This window comes from Penicillium mononematosum (assembly GCF_028829835.1).
Source record: "Penicillium mononematosum strain IBT 11891 chromosome Unknown utg000002l:1.0-8112719.0:1.0-8118358.0, whole genome shotgun sequence".
In the NCBI taxonomy this organism is placed as follows: domain Eukaryota; kingdom Fungi; phylum Ascomycota; class Eurotiomycetes; order Eurotiales; family Aspergillaceae; genus Penicillium; species Penicillium mononematosum.
This window is the reverse complement of record NW_026643272.1, coordinates 441,702-465,139: the sequence shown is the minus strand read 5'-3', so window position 1 is coordinate 465,139 and position 23,438 is coordinate 441,702. Positions and strand designations below refer to the sequence as shown.

The 23,438-nt window shown below is 49.1% G+C and overlaps 9 protein-coding genes across 9 annotated transcripts; 5 read left to right on the top strand and 4 right to left on the bottom strand.

Moving 5' to 3' along the window:
* Window positions 1–967: 967 nt before the first annotated feature.
* N7519_001908 (alpha-ketoglutarate dehydrogenase subunit KGD4) lies at window positions 968–1,392 on the bottom strand (the record flags this gene model as incomplete). Its single annotated transcript, XM_057288686.1, has 2 exons — window positions 968–1,251; window positions 1,317–1,392. The coding sequence occupies 2 exons, from the start codon at window positions 1,390–1,392 to the stop codon at window positions 968–970; spliced, it is 360 nt and encodes a 119-aa protein (XP_057149888.1).
* A 1,122-nt stretch (window positions 1,393–2,514) lies between these two features.
* Window positions 2,515–3,381, top strand: N7519_001907 (mediator of RNA polymerase II transcription subunit 18; the record flags this gene model as incomplete). Its single annotated transcript, XM_057288685.1, has 2 exons — window positions 2,515–3,005; window positions 3,063–3,381. 2 exons carry the CDS (start codon window positions 2,515–2,517, stop codon window positions 3,379–3,381), a joined length of 810 nt encoding a protein of 269 aa, XP_057149887.1.
* Window positions 3,382–4,493: 1,112 nt separating this feature from the next.
* On the top strand, window positions 4,494–5,165 carry N7519_001906 (uncharacterized protein; the record flags this gene model as incomplete). The annotated part of the gene is made up of 1 exon (XM_057288684.1): window positions 4,494–5,165. One exon carries the CDS (start codon window positions 4,494–4,496, stop codon window positions 5,163–5,165), a length of 672 nt encoding a protein of 223 aa, XP_057149886.1.
* Window positions 5,166–5,461: 296 nt separating this feature from the next.
* N7519_001905 (uncharacterized protein) lies at window positions 5,462–6,198 on the bottom strand (the record flags this gene model as incomplete). The annotated part of the gene is made up of 3 exons (XM_057288683.1): window positions 5,462–5,509; window positions 5,569–5,622; window positions 5,950–6,198. Coding segments are annotated over 3 exons (351 nt in total), but the record flags the coding sequence as incomplete, so codon positions are not given.
* Window positions 6,199–6,521: 323 nt separating this feature from the next.
* Window positions 6,522–8,339, top strand: N7519_001904 (putative DNA 3'-phosphatase Tpp1; the record flags this gene model as incomplete). The annotated part of the gene is made up of 9 exons (XM_057288682.1): window positions 6,522–6,612; window positions 6,669–6,826; window positions 6,900–7,012; window positions 7,072–7,377; window positions 7,431–7,558; window positions 7,647–7,783; window positions 7,840–7,900; window positions 7,968–8,113; window positions 8,175–8,339. The coding sequence occupies 9 exons, from the start codon at window positions 6,522–6,524 to the stop codon at window positions 8,337–8,339; spliced, it is 1,305 nt and encodes a 434-aa protein (XP_057149884.1).
* A 2,613-nt stretch (window positions 8,340–10,952) lies between these two features.
* N7519_001903 (uncharacterized protein) lies at window positions 10,953–12,506 on the bottom strand (the record flags this gene model as incomplete). The annotated part of the gene is made up of 1 exon (XM_057288681.1): window positions 10,953–12,506. The coding sequence occupies one exon, from the start codon at window positions 12,504–12,506 to the stop codon at window positions 10,953–10,955; it is 1,554 nt and encodes a 517-aa protein (XP_057149883.1).
* Window positions 12,507–15,818: 3,312 nt separating this feature from the next.
* On the top strand, window positions 15,819–16,056 carry N7519_001902 (uncharacterized protein; the record flags this gene model as incomplete). The annotated part of the gene is made up of 2 exons (XM_057288680.1): window positions 15,819–15,900; window positions 15,935–16,056. 2 exons carry the CDS (start codon window positions 15,819–15,821, stop codon window positions 16,054–16,056), a joined length of 204 nt encoding a protein of 67 aa, XP_057149882.1.
* A 727-nt stretch (window positions 16,057–16,783) lies between these two features.
* Window positions 16,784–19,021, top strand: N7519_001901 (beta-galactosidase; the record flags this gene model as incomplete). Its single annotated transcript, XM_057288679.1, has 1 exon — window positions 16,784–19,021. The coding sequence occupies one exon, from the start codon at window positions 16,784–16,786 to the stop codon at window positions 19,019–19,021; it is 2,238 nt and encodes a 745-aa protein (XP_057149881.1).
* A 225-nt stretch (window positions 19,022–19,246) lies between these two features.
* On the bottom strand, window positions 19,247–22,513 carry N7519_001900 (putative NRPS-like enzyme; the record flags this gene model as incomplete). Its single annotated transcript, XM_057288678.1, has 4 exons — window positions 19,247–19,576; window positions 19,688–21,864; window positions 21,915–22,179; window positions 22,235–22,513. 4 exons carry the CDS (start codon window positions 22,511–22,513, stop codon window positions 19,247–19,249), a joined length of 3,051 nt encoding a protein of 1,016 aa, XP_057149880.1.
* Window positions 22,514–23,438: the final 925 nt, after the last annotated feature.

The following is a 23,438-nucleotide window of genomic DNA, read 5'->3' as shown; positions in this document are numbered from 1 at the left end:
CGGCTAGTAGGCAAGATGAAATAACACATCTAGAACTGACTTGGCTTGTGTGACGTTTCAAACATCCAGTGCGAGGAAAATACAATGGGAGATCAAGAAATGACCACTTACTATTACATCTACTCGACCCGATGTCTTGGAAGTGGTTGAGGAAGCGACATCTCCCGAGTAGATGTAGCTTGCAGTAAGGTTTCCAGCCTCGTCTGTCTCCCGAAATGTCAGTCTATTCGTCTCGCTGATATGGGAGGTCATGTTCAATCCTCTGGATGTGAAGTAGACAAGGGTCGGATTGAGGTAGAGTCGGGGAGGCACGTGCTTGAGACCACGTACCTTGGTATCCCCAATACTTAATGCTAAGCCTATAGTTCGATAGCTCTATAGTCTATAGTTAGTCTATATTCTAGAGTATTATATGTCTAGTAGAAAAGCTTAGTCCAGAAATTCATTTCTTCGAATAGCGCTCACAGAGCCTATATATGTAACAAGAATCCCAAAAGTCCTGACCACAATCTATGTATAAAACGAACACGACTCCGCCTTTTCGACATCAAGACGATACAGCTGCATGTTGCACATGAATAGAACACCGAGAAAAAAATCAACCACCAGCGCCGGGTACAACGAGTGAAAAGAACACCGAAAGAGAAAAAAGAGCGGCAAAGCGTCACCGCTAGAGAAAGACGTTCTTGTAAAAGGTCTCCGACCATCACAAGCAACAAGGTATAAAGTGAGAGCTTTTGGTCTCGGAAACTCTCAGAACGAGTGAGCAAGCGTCAGATCTGTGTCCCAGCGACCGCGAAGGCATTGGCAATGCCACGGTCGGCCCAAGTCAAGATCGTGACCGCGCTTCAACTGCCCCAAAATCGAGACTCAAGACTCCAGCTCGCTCATCACGCAACTTCCATAGGAAGTATCATGCCCCATTCATACATTTTGAGAAAATCTTATATTTCGCCCGAGGGGACGCTTATGCGAACATGCTCGCGCCGCCAGTCTCAATGGCGTCAATCTCGGCCTGAGTCCAGGGGAGACGGCCGAAGCGCGAGGGGAGCTCAGCGCGATCGAAGAACTCGCCGGCCTGGGGCTTGACGGGGCCCAGGGAGGCGCCGGGGGTGCCACCGACGGTGCTGTTGAAGGAGGAGCGACCGAGCGGGCCGTGCTGCTGAGCCTTAGCACGGTAGGTAGCGAAAGAGTCGGGGAGAGAGCCGGTGGGAGAGGCGGGGTGGACACGAGGAGAGTGGTCGATGGACTCTGGAATATGAGGTTAGTCTCAGGTCCGCGGGATTTGGAGCTCGGGAATGGGAAAAATCACGTACTAGGGACAGAGCGCTTGCCAACGAAGCGAATGAGAGGAGTGCGGGCAGTGCCGCTGAGGATGGAAGTGGCACGCATTGTGGTTATGTAGTTATGTAGTTATTAGGTGTGTTGAGGTGGGAGGTAAGATCAATTTGACGCGAGAATGTGCGAAAATGAACGGGTCCGGTAGTATCCGAATCCGACCGATGAGGGACGGGTCACACAACAAGAGAGTGAGTTATGGTTCTTTGGATGTAGTAAGAGAGACCTGAGTATAGAGAAGGTAAAGAGAATTAAAGAATTAATGTTGAAGAGAGGAGGGGAAGAGGGAAAAGGCGAGAAGATAAGAAGGGAAGGGTTACTGCTTTGGGACAAGCCGATTCGGAGTCGGGTAAACTGCGAAATGCATGTTCACCTCCAATATTGTACATATCTACACGGTAGAATCGAGTACATCTACATACAGACTACAATATACAGAGTACAACATTGTATTGGAACGGAGTACCCAGTACAATATACCATATGTATGTCACGCCATATCGAAAATGAAAATATTCAATGCACCTAAAAATTGTAGGACCTACTCAAAGTACTTCGCATCCGGATGAGATTCCGATGCAGCCTCCATCTTGGCAATAGCACACTCCGTGTTTCCCCATTGTGAAGCCATCTTCCTCTCCGATCCTTTCCCAGTCTGAGACTCCGGTGAGCTCCCCTCACGAGCTCCTCCTCATTCTTGGTGCCTTTTCAGTGCCGAACTACCTTTTCCCTTTCTTTGAAACCTCCAGTCCGCCAATCATCATCCCTCTTTTGCATTCCCTGGCAATTCTTCCCCATAACTCATTCAAGCTTATTTGTCCCACACAGCTTAGACCTCCCCCGCATCGGAGACAAAAAGACCATCCTTGTGACTGGATAAGATCCTCGACGAGTCATCCTTGCACCGGAATTGATATTCCTGAGGGGGTTCACAAGCATCGGGAAAGTGTCCAATATTTCGGGAAAGTCGCAAGATTGAACTGCCAAGAAGATAAAATTTAAATCAAACAGGACAAACAGGGCCCTGAGACGCTATTAGCAATAGCTGCGACACATAAAATTAGGAGCTTGCTGATAACGTTCCTTGGACAGGCGCCACTCTGAAGCTTGGACCCTGACTAAACACATCCCGACTTCACCCGTTACCTTCCCACACCCGGGGACACATCAGACAATATGCACGAGCAGTCGCTTTTCGCCTCGGTTCCAGTCCACCAACATCATGAGCTTCTTCAGCAGCTTGCCGGACTGACCGCCATGCAGCCCCGCCATTGCCTAGAACGGCGGCTGATCTTCAAGGCCTACCGCAAACCAGGTATGGCGGGGCGCATCGGAGCCAGTCAGGACCTCCAACAGGGGGACCTGCAACGGCTGAACAAGATGCTCAATGGAAACATGTACTACACCCAGGTGGTTGGTCCGGTTTCCGAATCAGATTTCGGATCCACTGCCCCCGTCGATCGAGACACTCAGATGGCCGGTATGGACGACTCCAAACCTTATGATCCTTCATCTTCATCTTACGACTATGAACGTCAACCATGGAAGTTGGAGTTTCGTGATATCCCTGAAGCTGGCACCCGATCAGCGGTGACGTCGCGTCTGATGTCGAGCGCGACGCTGCCGCGGGGAGATATCGTGGAAGCTATGAATGCGTGGGGCTATCAGTGAGTGGCGCCACCGAGGTCGATCTTATGATCGCGCACTAACCCTGTCTGTTCTAGTTTCATTACTGAGTACGTGGTCGAGGGTGACATGTTCGTCCTCAATGACATTGCTATCTTCTTGCACCGCGTGCTGCACTATCCCGGTGGGGATGAGTCGAGCCTGCCCCGGCGGCAGCTGCCTGCTTTAAAGGATATGACTCTGTTTGAGAAGAGCGGAAGCTATGTGCTGCAGGCCTTCATCATTGTTCAGGATGGTAGCAATCAAGAAACAATGAAGACTGCCTCGCAGCATCTCTTTGGCCTGCGCGAGCAGTTGAAGTCAGCGGTTCTCCTGGAGCAGGCAGATCGATTGTCTCTTGACACGCGGGCGAAGTAGATGACCACTCCTACTTCAGTTTATTTGAGCATGCTGGAGACTACGAGATACCCGGTCTCCAGCGACGGTATGGCGTTGATAGACATCTCTTGGAGGAAAAGAAGAAATATACCCCTCATAGCAATCAAGTCCACTGGATATTTTCCTTCCCTTTGCAAGGTAAGAGCGAATACAGAAGCTTATACAACATATGACCAATGATTTCTATTGTCCCAAGTAAATACCCAACGCCCATATTCCTGTCCAGGTGGTAAACCCTCGCAGCCTATATGCACACCAGCCAACGGGAAAAAAGAATCCAAACCCCCAAGGAAGATCAAAACCAGATCTTGCCGGATTTGACGCCAAAATCGATTCATCCAAGGGCGTGCGTTCCAGCGCTGTGACATCCTTTCTCACATCCGGGGATATCAAAATGAGTTATTCCGAGTTCACTTCTTATGACTTCCTCGAACGAATAAAACATTCACCAAGAACGTACTTAACGTGTGACATGCGCTGAAGATAAGGACCATAAACACTAACACTGCCATCAACAACTGTTGACTTCCTATTTACTCAACGTTTATCGAGTTCGTCGTGTGCAATGGTCCAGGATCAACCAATCCACCCATTTTCTAATATCATTTTTTGAAGAGCATTCGTTTCCTCACTCTACTATGACGAGAGCTTAAACGCGTTGAATCGGCCACTTAAGGCCGTCGAAAATGAGCGGCCTCTCACTTCTTCAACGCCGCCGCACTTAACTACGTTTGCCTGTCTTGTTCTGGATCAAACCCAGCTAGCTGCTTTTTTTTTTTAATGAACCTACGACATGCTGAGTCAGAGAGCTAAATTCAATTATTGCTCCTAGGATCATGCTCCTTTCTTTCCCACTCTTACCTCTCGTCGCCTCGTGACAAACAGGGACCTTCACACCTATGATTACAAGAAAATTCCTTCGAACTACAAGTTTTCCACGCTCTGTGTTCCCCCGCCTCTACAGCCAATCTGCCCTTTCCAGCAGCCCGAGTATTGTTCGCTCTCCTGCTCCCATTAGCCGCTTTTCGCGTCTCGCGAAGCCTGCGTTTATATCACCACATTTCGGGAATACCATTACCACATTTTCAACAATGGTCCGCTCGAAACGTGATCCCACAATGGATGCCGGCCGGAATGCGGCGGACCGGCTCGAGAAGCTGCTTGACGAGGACGGATTCAAAAAATGGGGCTTTGTGATCTATCGATGCACATTCCAAAACAATACTGCCTGGGAGAATTTTATGGCTCGCTTCGTGAGCGCCGTCCCAGAATACCTTGAATTTTATAATGGCCTTGATCTCCTCGACACATTCACTCCAACGGTCCTGGAAAACCCCTCCTTTGAGGGCGCGACAGTCGCTACTCTACGCGAGCACTTCAATGAGTGGGCTAAGACTTCGTTAAAGGAGGAACAGGGTGTTGCTCAAGACTACCAAGCATGTACCGGCCGCTACCGGTTTTTCATTATGGTGGATCAGGAAGCTATGGATTCGGTTTTGAGCGCCCCCGAAGATGAAGATGAGGCAGCATTTGTTCGTGTGGTTTATGCCGAATGGAAACCAGAGATGCCTGCTGAAGAAGACATTGCGAATGGCGATGTGTCTGAGCCAGAGGAGCCTATTGAGGGGTGTACCCAGAACGATGTGGGTTGGATGAAAATGTGCTGGCGTTGGGTAGAGCTGCCAGGGTTTCATAAGATGCGGGATCGGGATGACTGGGAAGCGTACTACGTTCGGCCCCCAGATATTGGAGACATTCCCTGATGTCTGGCTTAAGTAGCTATTAGGCGGAGAGGGATTTTAGCTTGCTACTAGGTACATTTTCATTTGGTAGAGAATCATTTTAGACGAGGATCGCAGCGAAAACAGTGTAAGATAGGATCCAATTGGCTTCGAGAGCGACTTGGGGATATAAGTGTTAATTCATGATTATTAGAAAGGATTAAACTAAATCAAAACGGCCCTTGCTCGAAACTCCGTCCCGACTGATATCTGCTACAAGAAAGAACGCGTAAACGTGATCAAACATTATCAGAATATTTACACCCCTATGGAACCCTTTAGTAAAATTTTGTATTCGGCGGGAGTCCCTTAGCCTGGTCATCTCTCTATATTCGTTAGTTAGCACACTAAATGCTTCCAACGTAGATAGCAACGGAACCTATACTAGTGCTTCCGCAAATCCCTTCACAAGCGCAATTTCGTAGTCACAGCGGGCCAGCTGTTCAGGTCCAAAGTCGGTGAAGGTCGTTACAAGTCAATCCAGACCAGCCTATCGGGGTTTCTACGGACAAGGAGAAGGTTTCTAGGGTAGATGTCTTGGTGGTGAATACCCGCCCTATATATCTCCTATATGCCCTTAATTGCCTGGGTATAGAGCGTGTCCGAGTAGTTCACGCAGTTCGAACTCTCTATATTTGGGAGATATTCTAGCAATATTGCTCTCGTTTTAGCTTATCTCGGGCAAAATGTTGAAAAGTAGGACAAAATGCTATAGGATCCATTCGATTGATATAGCTGTAGAATTTTGGCACGAAACCGCACGCACAGACACCAGAAGAGAAAGCTTCTTATAAGCATTTAATTCGCAGCGAAATCGGTTCAGATCACGACCTTTTTGGGTATATCCAGGGTCGCCGTTATCGTGGAAAAGCTTCAATGCATACTTTTGTCCATCCAGATCTACCTCGAATATTGCCGACGCATCAGAGCACGTAATCTGCCTAATAATCCATGGATATGAATTTCGGAGGGGTCCATGTTCGTTAAGGAAGCGCTTCTTAGGTGCATTGTTGTCCTATGGGAAGTCATATTTCCACCAAGGAGGTTGGGGCAGGTCAGACAACAAGAAGCGGCCCCAGGGACAGGTATTGGCTAACCTTTAATAGCGGGATTACGCAAGTTAAATCATTTCCAACCTTGGAAGGTTGCTTGCTGTAGAATGTTCACTTTAAAATGTTCACGAACATGTGACTTCGTGATTCCTCCCGCGTCTCGGCGCGTCCAACCATATCTCGGATGCAACTGCAACTCTCAGCGAAAACCGATCGAATCAACCAACACACATCTAAATCCACCCATAAAACCCTCACCACGTTTTCACTCGCTAGAGCTGTCAGAATGGCCGAGGGGGCAGCCAAGAGAAGCGCCTCCCCCACCCGAGCCATATCTCCACCGCCATTGCGCCGGAAGGTTGACTCGACGGTGACCAGTGAGTCTTTCCCATCAAACAACATGTCGCACCCGCTAATAGAAATCAACCCACAGAGAGGTCGGCGGCAAACTTCTTCACCCCGGCCTCGCAAAAGAAGCCCGAACCGATCACATGGCGCGTCATCGGCACAAGTGTTATCATCGGAAAGCAAATAACGGGCAAGGCTGTCCCTCCCACGGGGAAACAGCGCCGAATCGCTGGTTTTGATTTGGTCAGTGGCTAGAACCGAACGCTAGAAAGGTGGTACCGAGAGATAGCAGGGCCCTACTAACGTCAATATACAGGATTCAACCTTGATCAGAACCAAATCGGGCAATGTCTTCCCCAAGTCTGCCACTGATTGGCAATGGTGGAATGCCAAAGTCCCGGGTCGACTGAAGGAGCTCAATGCTGAAGGGTATGTCCAGACTCTGGGTATAGGATTAGTTGGGTTCACTCGAGCTTATACTTTGACAGCTTCCAAGTGGTGATTTTCTCCAACCAAAAGAAGATCAGTGTCCAGAAGGATATCAAGGGTGGACGGAGTGACTCAAAAAGTCTGTCGAACTTTAAGGAAAAGATGACCGCTGTCATGACGGAACTGGATTTCCCCATCAGCGTCTACGCGGCCACCACAGACCCTGAATATAGGAAACCCCGTCTCGGGATGTGGCACGAGTTCCTGGACGACTATGACCTCGATGTTGCAGGTGTTGACTTGCCCGCGTCGGTCTTCGTCGGTGATGCAGCTGGAAGGCCTGGTGATCATTCAGCTGTGGATCGGTAAGAGCATCATAACTGTTGTATGTCGTAACGAAGTCTGATCTCGGCTCTAGGGGATTTGCTACCAACATCGGTATGCCATTTAAGACCCCGGAGGAGTTCTTCCTCGGGCAGATCACGGAGCCCGCGTCGATGGGCTTTGACCCTATGTCCTTCGTAAAGTCGGATCTCGAAGAGCCGGGTATGTGCTGTCTTGTTACTTCCAATAAACTTGACATTCCCCGCAAGAAACCCAACTCTGGCGGATTGTTAACGGGTCTTCATCGCAGCCAAACCCTTTACTCGCAAGCACCCACTTGAACTTGTTATTTTCTGCGGCAGCCCAGGTGCTGGGAAGTCCACTTTCTACTGGAACCACTTGGAGCCTCTAGGCTATGAACGAGTCAACCAAGATATTCTCAAGACGGTACGAGTCATAAATGACTCGGGATGAAACTGGAATCGAATGCTAATGAGCAACAGCGTCCGAAATGCCTCAAGGTCGCCCGCGAGTACTTGGAGGCCAAGAAGTCCGTGGCAGTCGGTACGTCCTGGCTTTTATTTCTACCTTAGCTTCAGTTTCCAAACGATCTAACTCGATTACCGTCTAGATAACACCAATGCCGACCCAGAAACGCGAGCTCACTGGACAGCTCTCGCAAAAGAGCTTAGCATCCCCATCCGTTGCGTACAATTTATCTCGACGCCAGAACTATGCCGGCATAACAACGCCGTTCGAGCGTCCAACAAAGAGCTGGTATGTATTCACAATATCTCCATCTCCATCTCAATCTCAAACTCGTTCTTATCCCAACCAGAACCCCGAATCCCGAACTTCCCTTCCCGGCATCGCCTTCGGCGATTTCGCCCGCCGCTTCCGCGCACCAACGCTGGACGAGGGCTTTGATGATATCATCCCCGTCGAGTTTCAATTCCACGGCAGCGAAGAGGCGAAGGGCCTTTGGGGCCAGTACTGGGTTTGAAAGTACTAGTGACCAGGACTGGTATATACGCCTACTGTTGTCTACTACTCACGCCCGTGGCTTATTAGATCTGACTGCCTTGCGTTGATCTCCATGTTGATCTCTTATCTGCATCCTTTGAAGCTGAAACACGGCTCGTATCCACAGACCTATTGCCTGTTGGCGGGGTTTCCCTGACCTCAAAAATGCGGATGTTGATCTCGACTGGGTTCAATGCATGTCTCGGTTCTGCGATAATCTTAGATCCAAGCATTCTCAGCTCTGCAGTGGACCCTGAAAGAGGGGTATGGGATTATTGTATATGCCATAGCAAAGCTCATTATCGTGCTCCCCGGCTCATGCCCGTTCCAGACGTGACCTACATCCTCCCGAAGTTGGCGCATAATTAAATCTACATGACTACATGTAGATATTATAGGTAGGTATACGTCATGTAGTCTTGATAGTAATCAATATATCGGACCCAGACACACAAACCTTAATACAATCTACACTCCATTGTTGCCTAGTGACACCTCCAATCGACTGGATCCAGCTGACGCAATCTGAATCCGAAAAAAAAAAAAGACTCTGACTCACATATCAAGACTAAATCTTGAAACAAACCCTTCATTAACAAAGCAAAGACAGACACAGGCATCAGTACCCGCAATAAGCTCAATATCCAAATATGGACATGTCTCAGGCGGATGATACAAGACTCATGTATCAGAAGCTCACTCCAGCTGTTCATGTCGGTATTCTACTTTGTAAATTTGATAACTAAAGTTCCACCTAACTCACTTGTAGAGAGAGACATACTCATTTCTTCTCGCGATATCAACAGGAGTCCGCCCATTCCTATCTTGAGCCACAGAGGCCAGTATAGAAGCCGTCGACTGCGCCATCTATGCCTGTTTTGCTTCGACAGGCTGCGAGGAATAGGGTCTGGCCTTGTGGGTCTCGTTCGATATCTAGTTTATCGTCGAGATATTCGATCATGGGCTGGATGAAGAGGCCTTTGAGCATTGCATGGATCACGCTGCAGCACCTTCTTTTCGAGGAAGCGAGGTTCATACTCGATTGCAGAATCATCATCCCTTTCAAGGCGATTTGGATCAACTAGTTCTTCTACCTTGTTGCTAGGAACTCCTTCAAGAAGTTGTCGTCGACGTTCACACGAGAGTGCTTTCTGGATTGTTGCTCTGTGTGCTCGTCCGATTGAATATCTATGTCCTCATCAAGCCATTCTTCTTCCAGAATCTGTCCTAGGAAATAAGGTACGTTTGGATGCGTGCACATAAATTGAGGGAATAGTGCATATGGGTCAGCGCCTGCTCTAGCAATGCTGCCATGAGTCGTTTTGTCCTTCGTTTTTCGAGGCTGCCTGATCCCGGCACTTCACCTTTGGCAGCTCTAAGGAGACTGGGAAATTGATACTCGCCTGAGAAGAATTCCAGAGGTAGGATGGTTTGCATGTCTGAGAAGGTAGGGTCCCAGTCTATTACTCAGGTATTGGGATTGATGCCTGAAGATAGCAGTGACTCAACGTCGATGGAGTCATTGCGCACAGCGTCGTACAGTTTGAGAGCACCAGTATCTCGGATTTGGAGTGGCATGTTGAAGTGAAAGGTACACACTCTTTGCCAAGCCAAGGCGCAGGTACAGGAACCAGCGCACTAAGCTCAATGTCCCAATCTAGACATGTCTCCAGTGGATCATAGACTTGTACAAGTCTATGTATCAAAAGCCCACTGTATAATACGTAAAGTAAAAAGTCCCTTGGGAATAGCGGTAGCTTCACAACGTGGCCGACCCACTAACAGCTCACATCCTCTCTCCACCGTGTTATTGTACATGTGACTCATATACCCGCTTTAACATGGATAGTACATCATAGTGTCTCCACGAGGATTCTATTATGCACCGTGTCATCCCTTCCAGTGACATGTACGGTATTTCATAGGATTATGTTCATTTTGGGAGTAAATGTAGATGTGAAGGTAGATGTAAATTATAAGACATGTGCATATGATAAATCATATGCGTATTGTAAGCCGCCATAGCGGAAAAGAAGCCGGATATATACATATTGAAACATGGTACTTTTTTCAGATGTGTTTTTTGCTTTTTGTCTGCTGTGGAGCAGATATGTGGGTGGATAGGGTTGAAGTCTATGGGGTACAACGGCAGGTAGACATGGTGTATGGGGGGTATAGTATATAATGGAAACAGAATAAAAGGAAAGGAAGGGTGTACACCCAGTCAGTTTGGGGGGTTAACTCTTCGTTCTTTTTCTTGCGTGTCGGCCGTTGAATGGAAATCAAGACATCCAGGACCAAGAAATGGAAGAAAAGATAACCCCCCCTGAAAAGACAAGACTCGGGATATAGACAAAGGAATGGCATGATTCGGGGCGAGAACAGTAGTCGCTGACCGGATCGTGAGTCATGAGAGTCATTATAAAACAAAAGTTCCAAAAAAATGATGAAAAGAGAGACATTAGTCGTAACAGTGCGGGCGAGATTGAACGAGTCAAGGCAAGGCGCACGGGGAATAATCTATCGTCATTATCGTTGCAGATCGCTTGAAAAGATGAGAAAAAGAAAAGAGCCTAACGAAATGACTCAGGTCTCAAGTTCGGGAGACCAAGTCCTGGAAAAAGCGGAAGAAATTCCTCTTTTTCTCAGAACGGCAGGGACCTGCAATCTCCGTAGCCGGTGCCACAGTCATTGGGCCGACAATATCCTCATCCCCCATGTCGGGGAACTTGTCGTTGTCATGCAGACGGGGGATGCGGACTTGCTGGCAGGGGTGCATATTAGACTGGGTGAGCGTAAGAGCAACACCATCTACAGCGCTAAGCTGGTCGCGCATGGCCTCGTGCTGCGTTGCCCACTCGCGGTTGATTGATTCCCATTTCTCGATGGTGAGCTTGTAGATGTTCGAGGTGACGCCGTAGTGTTCGCCAGTGCGGACAAGGTGCTTGGCAAAGTTGCAACGCGCAATGTCCCAGTCTGCACGCATCTGTCGGAAATTGCCGATATCGCAAACCACAGGGTCGTAAGGCTCAGGCGTGATGGTGAAGTTGGCGTGCCCGAGTTTGTTGGCCCACTCATCGTTGGGATCAGAGAGTACGAGGGGAGTTGCGTCGCCTGAGACTGTGCGCACGGTGCTGGCTCGGGGCCTGTTGAAGGAGGCCACGGAAGGCTTAGACGAGAGTGGTGGCGAGGGAAGAATTCCCATAAACCGCGGGTCCGAGGTCACATTATAGTTAAAGTGTGGTTCGCTTGCGTCTGCGACGGACGGAGACTGCAGGGGTGATTGGACACGGGATGCCACAACGCTGGTTGGGTCGTCTCCCATGAACGGTGGTAGGAGAGGGGTCGTCGCTTTCTGCCCATCGTTGTCATCCTGGCTGAGACTGTTCGCTCGGGTGATATCAATTGGGCGCGTGCCGGACTCGCTCAGGCGTTCCTCGAAGATCGTTCGCGCGGGAGAAGGGGGGATAGAGTCGACCCGGCTCATTGGCATGGAGCCAGTGATGGGGCTTGCCAAGGCGGAGGAGGCCGCCGAGTTCGCGCGCGATCGTAGATCATCCGGGAAAATATCGCCTTCTGCGCCACTGGAGGATCGCTTGTTCTTCCACCGTGCCGACATGGTCGAGATGTGCGAATTAATGCGCGAGACGCCCTTGAATGACGCGCTTTCTGAGCCTGAGCGTCTCTTTTTCGGTGATGGGGCAGTCTCCATGCCAGTATCGCTCAGATCGTAACTATCCGAGTTATCAATAGGAGCAAAGTATGACTCTTCCGCCGACATGCCGGAGTCGAAATGCTCTATAGGAAAGCCTAGGTTAGCAACTGCAGTATGACCGGGGAGTTTTCGCGGCGGCGATTGGCACATACGGAAATAATGATCTTCCAACGAGTCGCGCGTGCATTCCTCTTCCTTGACTCCGGTCAAATGACTCCGACTGGGACTTTCCATTGAATTCCCCAGACCCGATGAAGACACGAGGGAAGAGACAGAGCTGGAGACCCGGTTGTGGCCCGCGGAGAACAAAGAGACGGCAGGCGAGGCCGGCGCGGAGGTATTAATAGTCAATGGGGAATGCGGCTGGCGTAAGGATGAGTCCGCGTCGAGACTCTCCCGTGTCGCGTCGATTATTTGAGACAGTTTGTACATTCTCACAAGGTGAGCGTCGCTGGTGGACGGGGTGGCTGGTATACAGTAGATGGTTGCAGTTCAGCATTGGATGTGAGGGGTGACCACAAGATAAAGAGACAACGCTCCAATTTCAACAAGTCATTCCCTAATGGCCTTTGGGCGGGAAAGGACGTGGCGGTGTGATGAGAGAAAGAGTGTATAGTAATAGTCCGGGAAACACGGGAACTGATGTCAAGGGCCAGTTAGCATCCGATGAAGATGGGAAATGCAAATGATTATCGTCCAGGCAGGAAACAGTCCAAAAATACACAGTAAATTCAGAAATACAAAAAAAAAAAAGGAAAAAGAAAACGAATTCCACCGAGCGACGTGGACCAAACAAGTTGAGACCAACTGGCTGGGCAGAAAGAGAGGTTTCGGTGCTTTTTGCTTACAATCGGCAAACGGACCAAGCGAACAGGGAGATCCTGGGTAGTACAGATTCGCTACCTTGGCCCTTTTTGGATAGATGAGAGTACCTATGTAGGTAGATGAAGATGAGAGAGAGAATATGTGAGAAATCAGAGATCAGACAGAGAACTGACTGTCTAGACTTTCCAAACAACCGTTAGTGGAGAATTCCATCGAATTCCTAAAGAGAAAAAAGTTGACTAACCTCAACTTTGAACCTTGGAACTGACTAAACTCGCCGATCCAAACACATTCCCAAGGTTTGCTCGCCGAGTTCCGGTGACAGACATTGCTTGAACCATGGTATTCAAGAGTCTGGAAGGGTTCTTTATTCTTTTATTATTATTATTGATTTTAGTATATTGATTTTTAATCCCATACTACCTAAGGTTTGTATGTGCAGTATTTATTTATGTATGATCCCATCTAATTCGATTGTTTTTCAAACCACCCCCAACGGCTACACAGATATGCTGTGTAGCCCAATGTTCGACATTGATACCCTCCCAGGACCCTTTCCTCAATCGGGTACAAAATCCAGTTGTGTGTGCGATCGGCAATCTAGACTGAAGTGGGTTCAAGAGGGGGAACCATTATGATGCTATTTTAACCCAGTCTATCGGTGCTGATTCGCTCCTGCTGATTCGGGGGAAAAAGGTGTTGGACACACCCGCTTATTATCCTTATTTATCCAGTTGTCTGTTTACCCTGTAGTACGTATGCCGTATGGAGCACTCGATTATCATTTGGCCCAGAATAACCACTGGGTATACCCATCCCCATTCTACAACTTGTTGTTGTATACACGGGCTGGTGCATCCACCCCGTTTGTATTAGAGCTCCGACAACGTTGAGCAACTGCGGACAAGGTCCCGTCCCGTAGAGGTCAGAACTTTGTCCGAGTATGACGAGTAGGGTAGCACAATGGAGGGTTATCGGTTCGAAATTCTGTAGGGCACGGCTAGGTATAATATTGGTGCTCCGTCCTACGATAACTTGTGCGAACTCCGAACTAGACCTGGACTGCGACAGACATCAGAACACTACTTACAACAGCAGTGATACTAGAAGAGAAAACTGCAAACTGCCATCCAATTTGCCATCCAATCATAGCCCAGGAGTGACCATCAGGTACCTACGTACCGTGGGAGGGAAATAGAATAGAAAACGCAAATCCCTTCACCTTTGGCACCAGACGTCAGGTCCACATGGCCCAAACCACCCAACGTTCTCGGGGAATTCGGGGAACATTCCATTCTTCCATAATGATTGGAGAGGCGCGAAGAGGGAAAAGGTAAGCCATGGTATGGTGTTTGGCGCCACTGCCTTTGCCCGCCGGGTGTGCCTTTGGGGGCGTGAGGCGAGCCTTGGCGCAGCAACCGAGATGGATTCTCGGGTTTGTACAAGCCCGACGGGTTTCCGCTGGGACTGGCTTGACAAGTCAACTTTTATTCTTCACTTGTCGATTATTGTGATATACCAGGTCCTTTTCTTTCTTCTTTATGCCCTGGAGATCTCTGCGATCCCGTCTCTCGCTAGGCATCCCTGCATGTCACTAGGACAGAAAAGACCACACTGTAGCCCAAAATGGTATAGGTTGGGTCGGCTAGCTTGGGTGGCCAATCACCGCCACCCGGCAAAAGGCAAAAACAAAATGACAAAGGCAAAAAAAAACCTAATCGCTGTGGGTTTCTGAGGTAATCACCCATTTAAGCCCTGGAGCCCTGGAGGATTGGAAGGCGTTTCCGATCACGGGGTAGGTTATGTTCAATAAAACAAGATTTATGGCTGGTGGTATAGCTATGGCTGGTATGAAGCATTCTGATGTATTTTGTCCAGCTGGAATCTACATATGTAGGTACCTACATACATGTTGTAGGTAGCGATGTAATTGAGGGGTCGTCACTCACGTGATCTCATAAATTGATTACATAATAACAATTAACTGCCCACCTGGGCAGGTGCCCACCCAAGTGGGCGCGAGGGCAAATATCATAACAATCGGAAGGTCCGATTGTCGCTGCAGCGGTATATGCCAGGCCCTAGTCTCAGCTAGGGACCATAGCCCCGAGGTGATAGGTGCCCCTCCGATCAAGGCCTCGTCCCGAGGTCGACAACCTCGGCTTGTGCGTTCAAAGTTCTCGAGCCTTTCTCGCTTCGCTCAGATGGTTCGAGCCTTCGAGAGGTACTACAGCTAGGCGTCAGACTACGGTGCAACTTACCTCTCCAGGCCCAGGATCCTATGATACGCATCGGAGTTGTGAATAATTTGTAGGGCCCACCTTTTTCAGAAGTTGGCTTGATCGCATGTGAAAGTATGATAGAAATATAGATTTTCAGGTCCGAGGTTCGTGCCATCTTACCACGAAGGTGGTCCTTAGGGACCTTCAGACTTACAAAAAACACAATAAATAGGGATCTCCAAGTCAAGGTTGATGCTAATCGACCTTTGTATAGATTATTCCTCTTGTGTTCAAACGGTGCAATTCAGACTCTTAGCTTGGCGCTATTACGGCTGTCCATGGGTACTGCACTGGATTAGCTAAGAAAGTCCAGTTAAGGCGCAGACTTGATACCACATTTTTCTGCTAGACCGTAATTTCACTCTGATCCTAGAAGCGGAGACAAAGGATCAGAGTACAATCAAGATTCCGACCTGGTTCGGTGGTCCAAGCCCAGACATCCGCGCAGAAACCCTAAATGTTATATTCAGTATCCTGGATACTCTTCGATAAATCGGATTGGATAGCATATATACATCCTTTTGGATTGCCTGACCGTTCGAGGGTAACATCACGTAGTGCTTTGAAGTTCCTCTTGAGTATATTAGCTCACGAACCGGGTTTATGGCGGATTCTCACGGTTTTCGCATATGTCACAATGGGATGTTTCGAAACGGCCGACTTCAAGTCCAGTGGAACTGGCACAGCATGCCAGAATATCCACTGGCGACTGCTCACTCGTATGAGAAAAAGAGAACAGAACATTACGTTCAGCATTGCAGCAGCGTCACGAGACTTGCTTCTTCGAAGCGGGACAGTATGTCTTGGTCAATGTGTTAAAAGAGAACATGGATCAAGCAACAAGTCTCGTTCAGGCATTCTCTAGCTGTCGATGATCCCAAGTAGCGCATCTGGACCGCACCTATGCTGCATTAGTAGGTGGAGCTTGAGGGAAAGACTTGAGTAAGAGCTACCAGCTGGTTTTAAATAGATGTCAGTGGCTCTTTGTGAGGGACACGGCGTTCTTTGCCCAAATCCAAATTCATCAATATGCAGGAAGAGATTTTGTACAGCTGTCTGCAGTGGTCTTGACTTTCCCTGCAGTTGAGTATATCAACCAATAGACCCATAACCGACAGAATTATATTAACCGACGGGCCTATATCAACCGTTATACTCTAAAGTCTAAACCAAGCCAGCCTGTTTGGATTGGGGCTTCGTTCTTAATGGAGGAAGAAAGCGGAGAACACCCTTGAATTGGACCTTGACCTGGGGGATATCAGCTTCGATTGGTGGGATTTGGCATACTGATGGATTATTTAGCCAGACACGGAGATGGATGGCACTTGAGGTATAGTCTCTGCTGATCGTCAAGTGGAACATATCTGGGACCCTCCAGTGTTAATGTCGCAAAGAAAGCTAACATGCCACTAGTTAACTTATACATTCACCTTCCCCGCGATCAGCACGCCACCCCCGCATAACAATAGCGATATCTCCGGCTCTCTACGTTAACCGGTGGACAATATACGTATATAGATGAGTTAGTACAGCAATTATGGAGGGCCTGCAAGTCCCGGAAACCAAACCAGTCCTTTGGCTTCCCTCTTTTTCTCTGCGACTATGCTACTTCGCCTATTAGTGGCACCTGCCGCACTTGCTGCTTGTGCTGTCGGCGCTACAACTCGGCGTCGAACATCCGGATTATCAGAAGATGAGCTACCGCTCGCGCCCTCCCTCGAACGCTGGCCACGCGGGACTCATTTGGCTGTTGATTACTACCCGTCGCAATGGCCAGAACAAATGTGGGAGTCCGATATTGCTCAGATGCGAGATGCCAACCTATCGTTTGTGCGAGTAAACGAGTTCGACTGGTCCATCCTAGAACCGACTGAGGGGCAATACAATTTCACCCTTCTCGATAAGACTCTTGAACTGCTCGGTCGATATCAACTTAAAGCAATCATTGGGACGCCCACGGCAGCTCCGCCTAATTGGCTCACGGAGAAGTACGACGTCAGCTTTGTAGACAACACCAATACCACATTGCTCTTCGGGTCACGCCGTGGCTATAGCACATCCTCGACTGATTATCGTCTACTGAGCCAAAAGATCACGCGGAAATTGGCTGAGCGGTACGGCAACCACCCCGCCGTAGCGGGCTGGCAACTGGACAACGAGTTCGGGTGTCATGGTACCGTGCAAAGCTACGATCATAACGCCATCAGGCGATTCCGGACATGGCTACAGACTAAGTACGGCACTATCGATAATTTCAACGCTGCCCAGGGCCGTGTATTTTGGTCGAACCAATATACCAGCTTTGATGTAGTTCAGCCGCCATTTTTGGAAGTCTACACCACACAGCCTGATCATGCTCTCGATTGGTACTTATTCAGCTCGGACATGGTGATCGAATTTGCGCGAGAACAGTCGGAAATTTTGAGGCAATATGCGCCTACACATTTCATCACACACAATTTCATGATGGGCTTCACAGATTTCGATCACTTCAAGTTCTCGCGTGAGGTGGGACTCGACCTCGCAACGTTCGACGAGTATCCGCTCTCTGGTCCGGATTCTTTCTCGTGGCTATCTCTAGAAGATCAAGTACAATATCTGCGCACTGGTTTACCGGATTGGCAGGCGCTACACCACGCTCTGTATCGCGGTGTTGCGGGTGCCGCATACAATGAAACATCCGGGCCATTCGGCGTCATGGAGATGCAAACCGGCGTTCTGAATTGGAGTCCTTACCGGGTATCTCCGTTGAGTGGCATGGTGCGGCTTTGGACGCACGAAACGTACGCAGATTTTGGTGATATAGTGTCATATTTCCGGTGGCGTCAGGTCCCCTACGCACAAGAGCAGACGCTGTCCGGTCTATTCATCCCGGACGGTGCTGCAGACGAAGGATTCCTCGAGCTTCAGACCATGGTAAACGAAGATCTACCGAAGTTAAAGGATGCACTCAGTATCGATGAAGAACAGGACCACCAAGCAGATGTGGCCCTCATATTCGACTATGTTTCTTCCGAGGTTTGGGCTATCGAGCCGTACAGTGGGGAGTGGGATCCTAAATCCTCCAGCTATTTGAACCCAGCTGTCAAGTATATGGACATTGTCTATAACTTCTATTCCGCTCTCCGCCGTCTCGGGCTTTCCGTTGATGTTATTGGCCCCGACCAACCAATTGACGGCTATAAGCTCGTTGTTGTGCCGAGTTTGCCCATTATTCCCGAAAAGTTCAACCAAGCACTGGCTGATTACAACGGCCCCGTCGTTTTTGGGCCGCACACTGGCTCTAAAACAGCTACGTTCAGTTATGCTCCTGGTCTCAACCCCTCGAAAGGTCCGCTCCGGGACCGCCTACCGATGCGAGTCACCCGCGTGGAAACGCCGCCGAGCTATGCCGGTAGTGGCGTCGCCTATGGGGAAAAGAAGTTCAATATCTCAGGCTGGGAGGAGTGGGTGGTCTGTGAACGAGAAGGTCGTACGAGCAATGTAGCAATGACATACACCTCGTCACATCGTCCGGGTCAGCCAGCTGCCTGCTCAATGGATGGGTTGCATTACGTTGGCTTTAATCCGTCCGTCGACGTGCTCGTGTCATATCTGGGTGATGTCGCTAATGCGGCAAGGATAACCGATTTTGCGGGACGAAAAGCGGATAGTAGCAATGACCTTGGACCTACGCTGAGATTTGCGAAAAGGGGGAGCTTGCTCTGGGGGCTCAACTATGCTTTAGAACCTGTGAGTATTCCTGTAATCGAGGGTGCTGAGCTGCTGATAGGTGGGGATGATTCTGAGATTGCCTCGGCTGATATAGCTATTTGGAGGCTGAAGAATGTGCAGAATTGAGGTGAGGGTATGTTTTGCCTCTGGTTACATGGTTTGAATGTGAGAGGAGTGCGTGCGGTTGCCTGGCAGGTCAGACCACAAGTCAGGATAGCAGCTCATCAAATACAAAGTCTTGGACATATACATAGATCTATTCTTGAAGATAATATATAATTCAATCTAATCAAAACTGCCATTGCTGCAGCCAATTCTGCATCAACGAGGTAGAGACCGGACCCAGTGTTCTCATGGTGGCGCTTGCCTCTTTCGCCCGTCGGACATCCAACGCCACAGACAAGGCACTGCCTCGTCTTGCAGCCTACGGTAGAAACCCAGCAGCTTGAGTGCGGGCTTTGAGACAATATCTGCACTGCTGGGATTTGTGATACTCTCCAGCTCGGCAATCCACGCAGAAAACGCAACTGGCTCGACCGCATACTGGCTCTGGATTGCCGGGATCAACGACGACCATGGTGTTCGTTCGGGATTCGTGAGATGAAACACGGCAGGCCGTCCTTCGGGTGAGCAGCTATGACGTGTGTTGACAATCTCCACTATAATATTGGATAAAGTGTCCTAAATAAAGCATGTCAGAAAGTGTGATCAGCGGCAGGTCCTTTCCTTTTCTTTTTTTCGTGTCCGGCTCTGAGCTGGTCAATATATAGTGCTCGTCTTCGGGGAGCTTACCACTGGCACCCAATCGACCGCAGTCGAGCCGAGTCGGTTGGGGATTTTCCCCATCGCTTTTGCCGTCGCGATGATAGTCGGCAGCCATTCCTGCGGATTCCATTGTCCTAGTGCGCTGGTCGGCCCGGCGATCTGCCCGACGCGATACACCGACGTGGGGATACGAGATCGCCGCGAGGCCTTGACACAGATGCGCTCGGCAATGTGCTTAGATTCACCATAGCCTTGTGGGAGAACGACCGCAATGTCCTCCATCGGTTCTTCTGGGATCGGGGCTCCCATTTCTGCGGTCCAAGCGCCTACCGTGCCGATTGAGGAGATGAAATGAAGATGAGCGTTGCTGCGGCTGCTCAAGCTAAAGTCTATAAAGCGCCGCACACCCTGGATGTGAGTGTCCTCGAAGGAATCAACGGAATGGTTGAAGTCGACTTTCCAGGCGTTGTGGATGATGGTGTCAACTGATTTGAGAAGTTCTTGGTACTTGGTCTCGTTTAGGCCGAATCGTGGTTCTCCAAATGAGGCTTGTAGGAATTCGACCTTGTCTTTCCAGTCGTTTGCGTCAAGATACAATCCTTTCTCCTCGAAGCTTTTCTTCTGCCGTGATTCGGCATCCGAACGATTGAGGCAGTAGACCTTAGTGATGGAACCGCTGCTCAGCAGAGAATGCAGTAGATAAGTTCCCAGTGAGCCGGTTGAACCAGTCAGTATCACGGTCGATGGCAGATTTAATCCATTCTGAGGGTAGACTTCCCGTGCTGGAAGATCGGACGTATACTTTTCCACCAGACTCTGGATCTTCTCAGCTCGCGGGATACCAGCTTGAGATTTCCCATCTAAGATGGCAATTACGGCTCGAGACAATCGATCGACTGTTGGGTTGCCATAGATCGTTTGGGCGCTGATGGCTCCTGCTTTCACATCCGGCCGACGTAGCTGGATGCCCTTTTGCAGCACCCGAGAGAGGTGAATTGTCATCAGGGAATCAAGACCGACAGAGTAGAAGTCCTGAGCATCTGCGACCTCGGGTTTCTCCAGGACGCGGGCAGTAATCTGGCGGATATATTCTGTAACACTCTCGTGGTCCAACGTCTCTGGCAGACACTGGCCCAAGCCATTCTCGAGGTCTTCGGCATACATTGCATCGATCTCTTTCTCATAGTCTCGAAGCACAGCCCGGCGCTGCACGCTACCTTTAGGAGTTGTCTTGAATGGCTTAGTCTTCATTGCGAAACAGATCTTGTTCTTCATCACCCGGCCATGAGCCGCAATGCTCTGGTTAGCCACTTGCACTGTTGGCCAGATCTCCTCAACAAAGACCTTTGCATCCATATCCGGTCCTCCATGACTCGGCTCGATGAGAAGCCCGGCTTGGAACCGGGACTGGCCGACTACCACCGCCTTTCCAACCAGCGGGTGTCCTTCGATAATAGTCTCCATCCCGACAGGGTTGAACTTTTCACCGTTGCTTAGGACAATCACATCATCCTTACGCCCATAGAACTTCCACAGACGTGGGTTCGTCGGGTGTGGAGTGTATAGATCGTTGGTTGGATACAAATTGAGATCTGGGTATGTGTGGAAAATGCCCTTGAAGTCGCGAGCATTCTCCTGTCGAGGAATCACCATCTCGAATACACCCTCACCGATATCTTGCATATCCACCCCGTAGGCTTCATTCCATTCGAAGTAGCCCCAGTTAGCTGGATCCTCCGGCACCAGCGCTGGGATTATGCCGGCCTCGCTGCTTCCAATTACTGATATGATCTGTGTGGATTTGCGAAGTCGCTCTCCGGTCTCTAGGGACAGAGGTGCGCCACCGAAGTAGACTGATTTGAGCTCTTTCAAACAAGCTAGTGCTTTGTCGGAGTAGCTCAAGTCTTCCAGGATTGAGGGCGCGCAGAGTGCGACGGCCGGGCGGGCAGTGCGCAGCAGCTCTATCATATGGTCGACGGAGAGTGGCTTATCTGGGCCAACAAGCGTGGGAGCTTCGAACCATACTGAGAACACAAGTGCTGCCAGTCCCATTAGATGGAAGAAAGGTGTCGTAGCCAGCACCAGCTCAGTTTGATCCAGATTATGGAACATAGATGGCTGACGACCTGCCGGCTTTGCGAGATGAGAAATAGAATCGAAAGTCATGAAGAAGCCGTTGGTGAGATACACCGGCTTTGGCATGCCTGTAACGGGAATTAGCGTGGGTTCACGGTGACATGTTCATGGAATTTACCTGTCGTTCCAGAGCTATGGATGATGCAAATTGTGTCATTCTCTGCGTCTGCATAAGACTTGGTGTACGAATAGTGGTGCAGACCACTCTCATCACTGAGAATTTCCATAGTCGGGACCTCGAAGATATCCAATGCCGAAACAAGTCTCTGGATCTCGCGAGCTCGTGTCTGGCGCTCCTCGCTGAAAAAGAACTTGGTGCAGTTTGTCGCTTTCAGTATATGAACATGGGCTTCGTCCGAGTTCCTGGTGGAAGGTAAGAGGGCCTACGAGAATTAGGTGGACTGTTCTAGCTCCAGATTAATGACTTTATTCCCTTACCTGGTATCCAGTCTTTTGGCATGCAAGCATGAATATGAAGTAGCGCACATCATTGCTCCCCATGTAGGCCAACGTCTCTGGGGATTGTGCCTGTCCAATGGTGCCTTCAATCCACCAACACATGGAGTTCACGGCCCGTGCCAGATCTTTGATTGAAAGGTCCTGGAACCCATGCTTTATTTCCGATCCCCGTGGAATAACTGCAAATCGTTGGTTGGGATTGGTTTCAGCACGATCATCAACCGTTGTCGCAAGCAGTCTTTTCCGGTGAGACTCCATGTTTTTGTTTGGATCAAATGAATTGGATGCCAGTAAACAAGTCAAACTGATGCAATAGGGATGCTGGTGAAGTATTGAATAGAACAATGCGATGTCTTAAGAATTGTCCATTGTAGGAGCGTATAAAGTCCCATATTTATATGCAATCTAGTCCTAAGAGACGACCTAATATCAAGACCAAATAACCTGGATTCGGGATATCACCGAAGTGGCAGATCACTGTTCATTATTGTCATTATGTAGTCTATATCGTGTATAACGTATATAGTTTATACATTATGAGAATCACCTTGGCATGAACGTGTAGATCATTGCTTATATGACACTAGTTCCACCCCACTTGGGGCGTATTCCCGTGCCCAAGCATTATTATGCTTTGTTTTGGCTTCATAACGATCGAATCCCTCCATGTTCCCGGAATACTGGTGCCGGCCTACGTTGGGAATGCGAGCAGGGAACGTTATTGTCTCAAAGCAGGTGGGCCCGACATAGGGCAATGAGTTGAACTAATGGTTTTTACCAAAGATTATCATGCAAAACTGGGATGACTGTCTGTTTGTATCTATGACCAGTCGACCAACTAATCACGCATCACATCAGGTTTCCAATTACATATGTAATATCCCTCATATAAAAACATGTAACAAGAGATCTTGGTATGGCATTGATCTACAGATACCAATGGCTATGCGATGTAGATGTCTCTGAGTATACAATGGTCTCACATGTCTTTTGCTATTTATTGCAAAGCTTAGCTATATATAAGCCCCTTAGTTTTTTTTTTTTGCACATTGATTTAGATGTACAGTCTCACTAGACTTTTATCGAGGTATCTGCACCTTGCTTCCTCAAATGAAATGCCGGACTTCTGTTATTCTTGGTCTCTCTCAAAGCCTCACTGCTCTGACCTCCTGCCGGAGATATA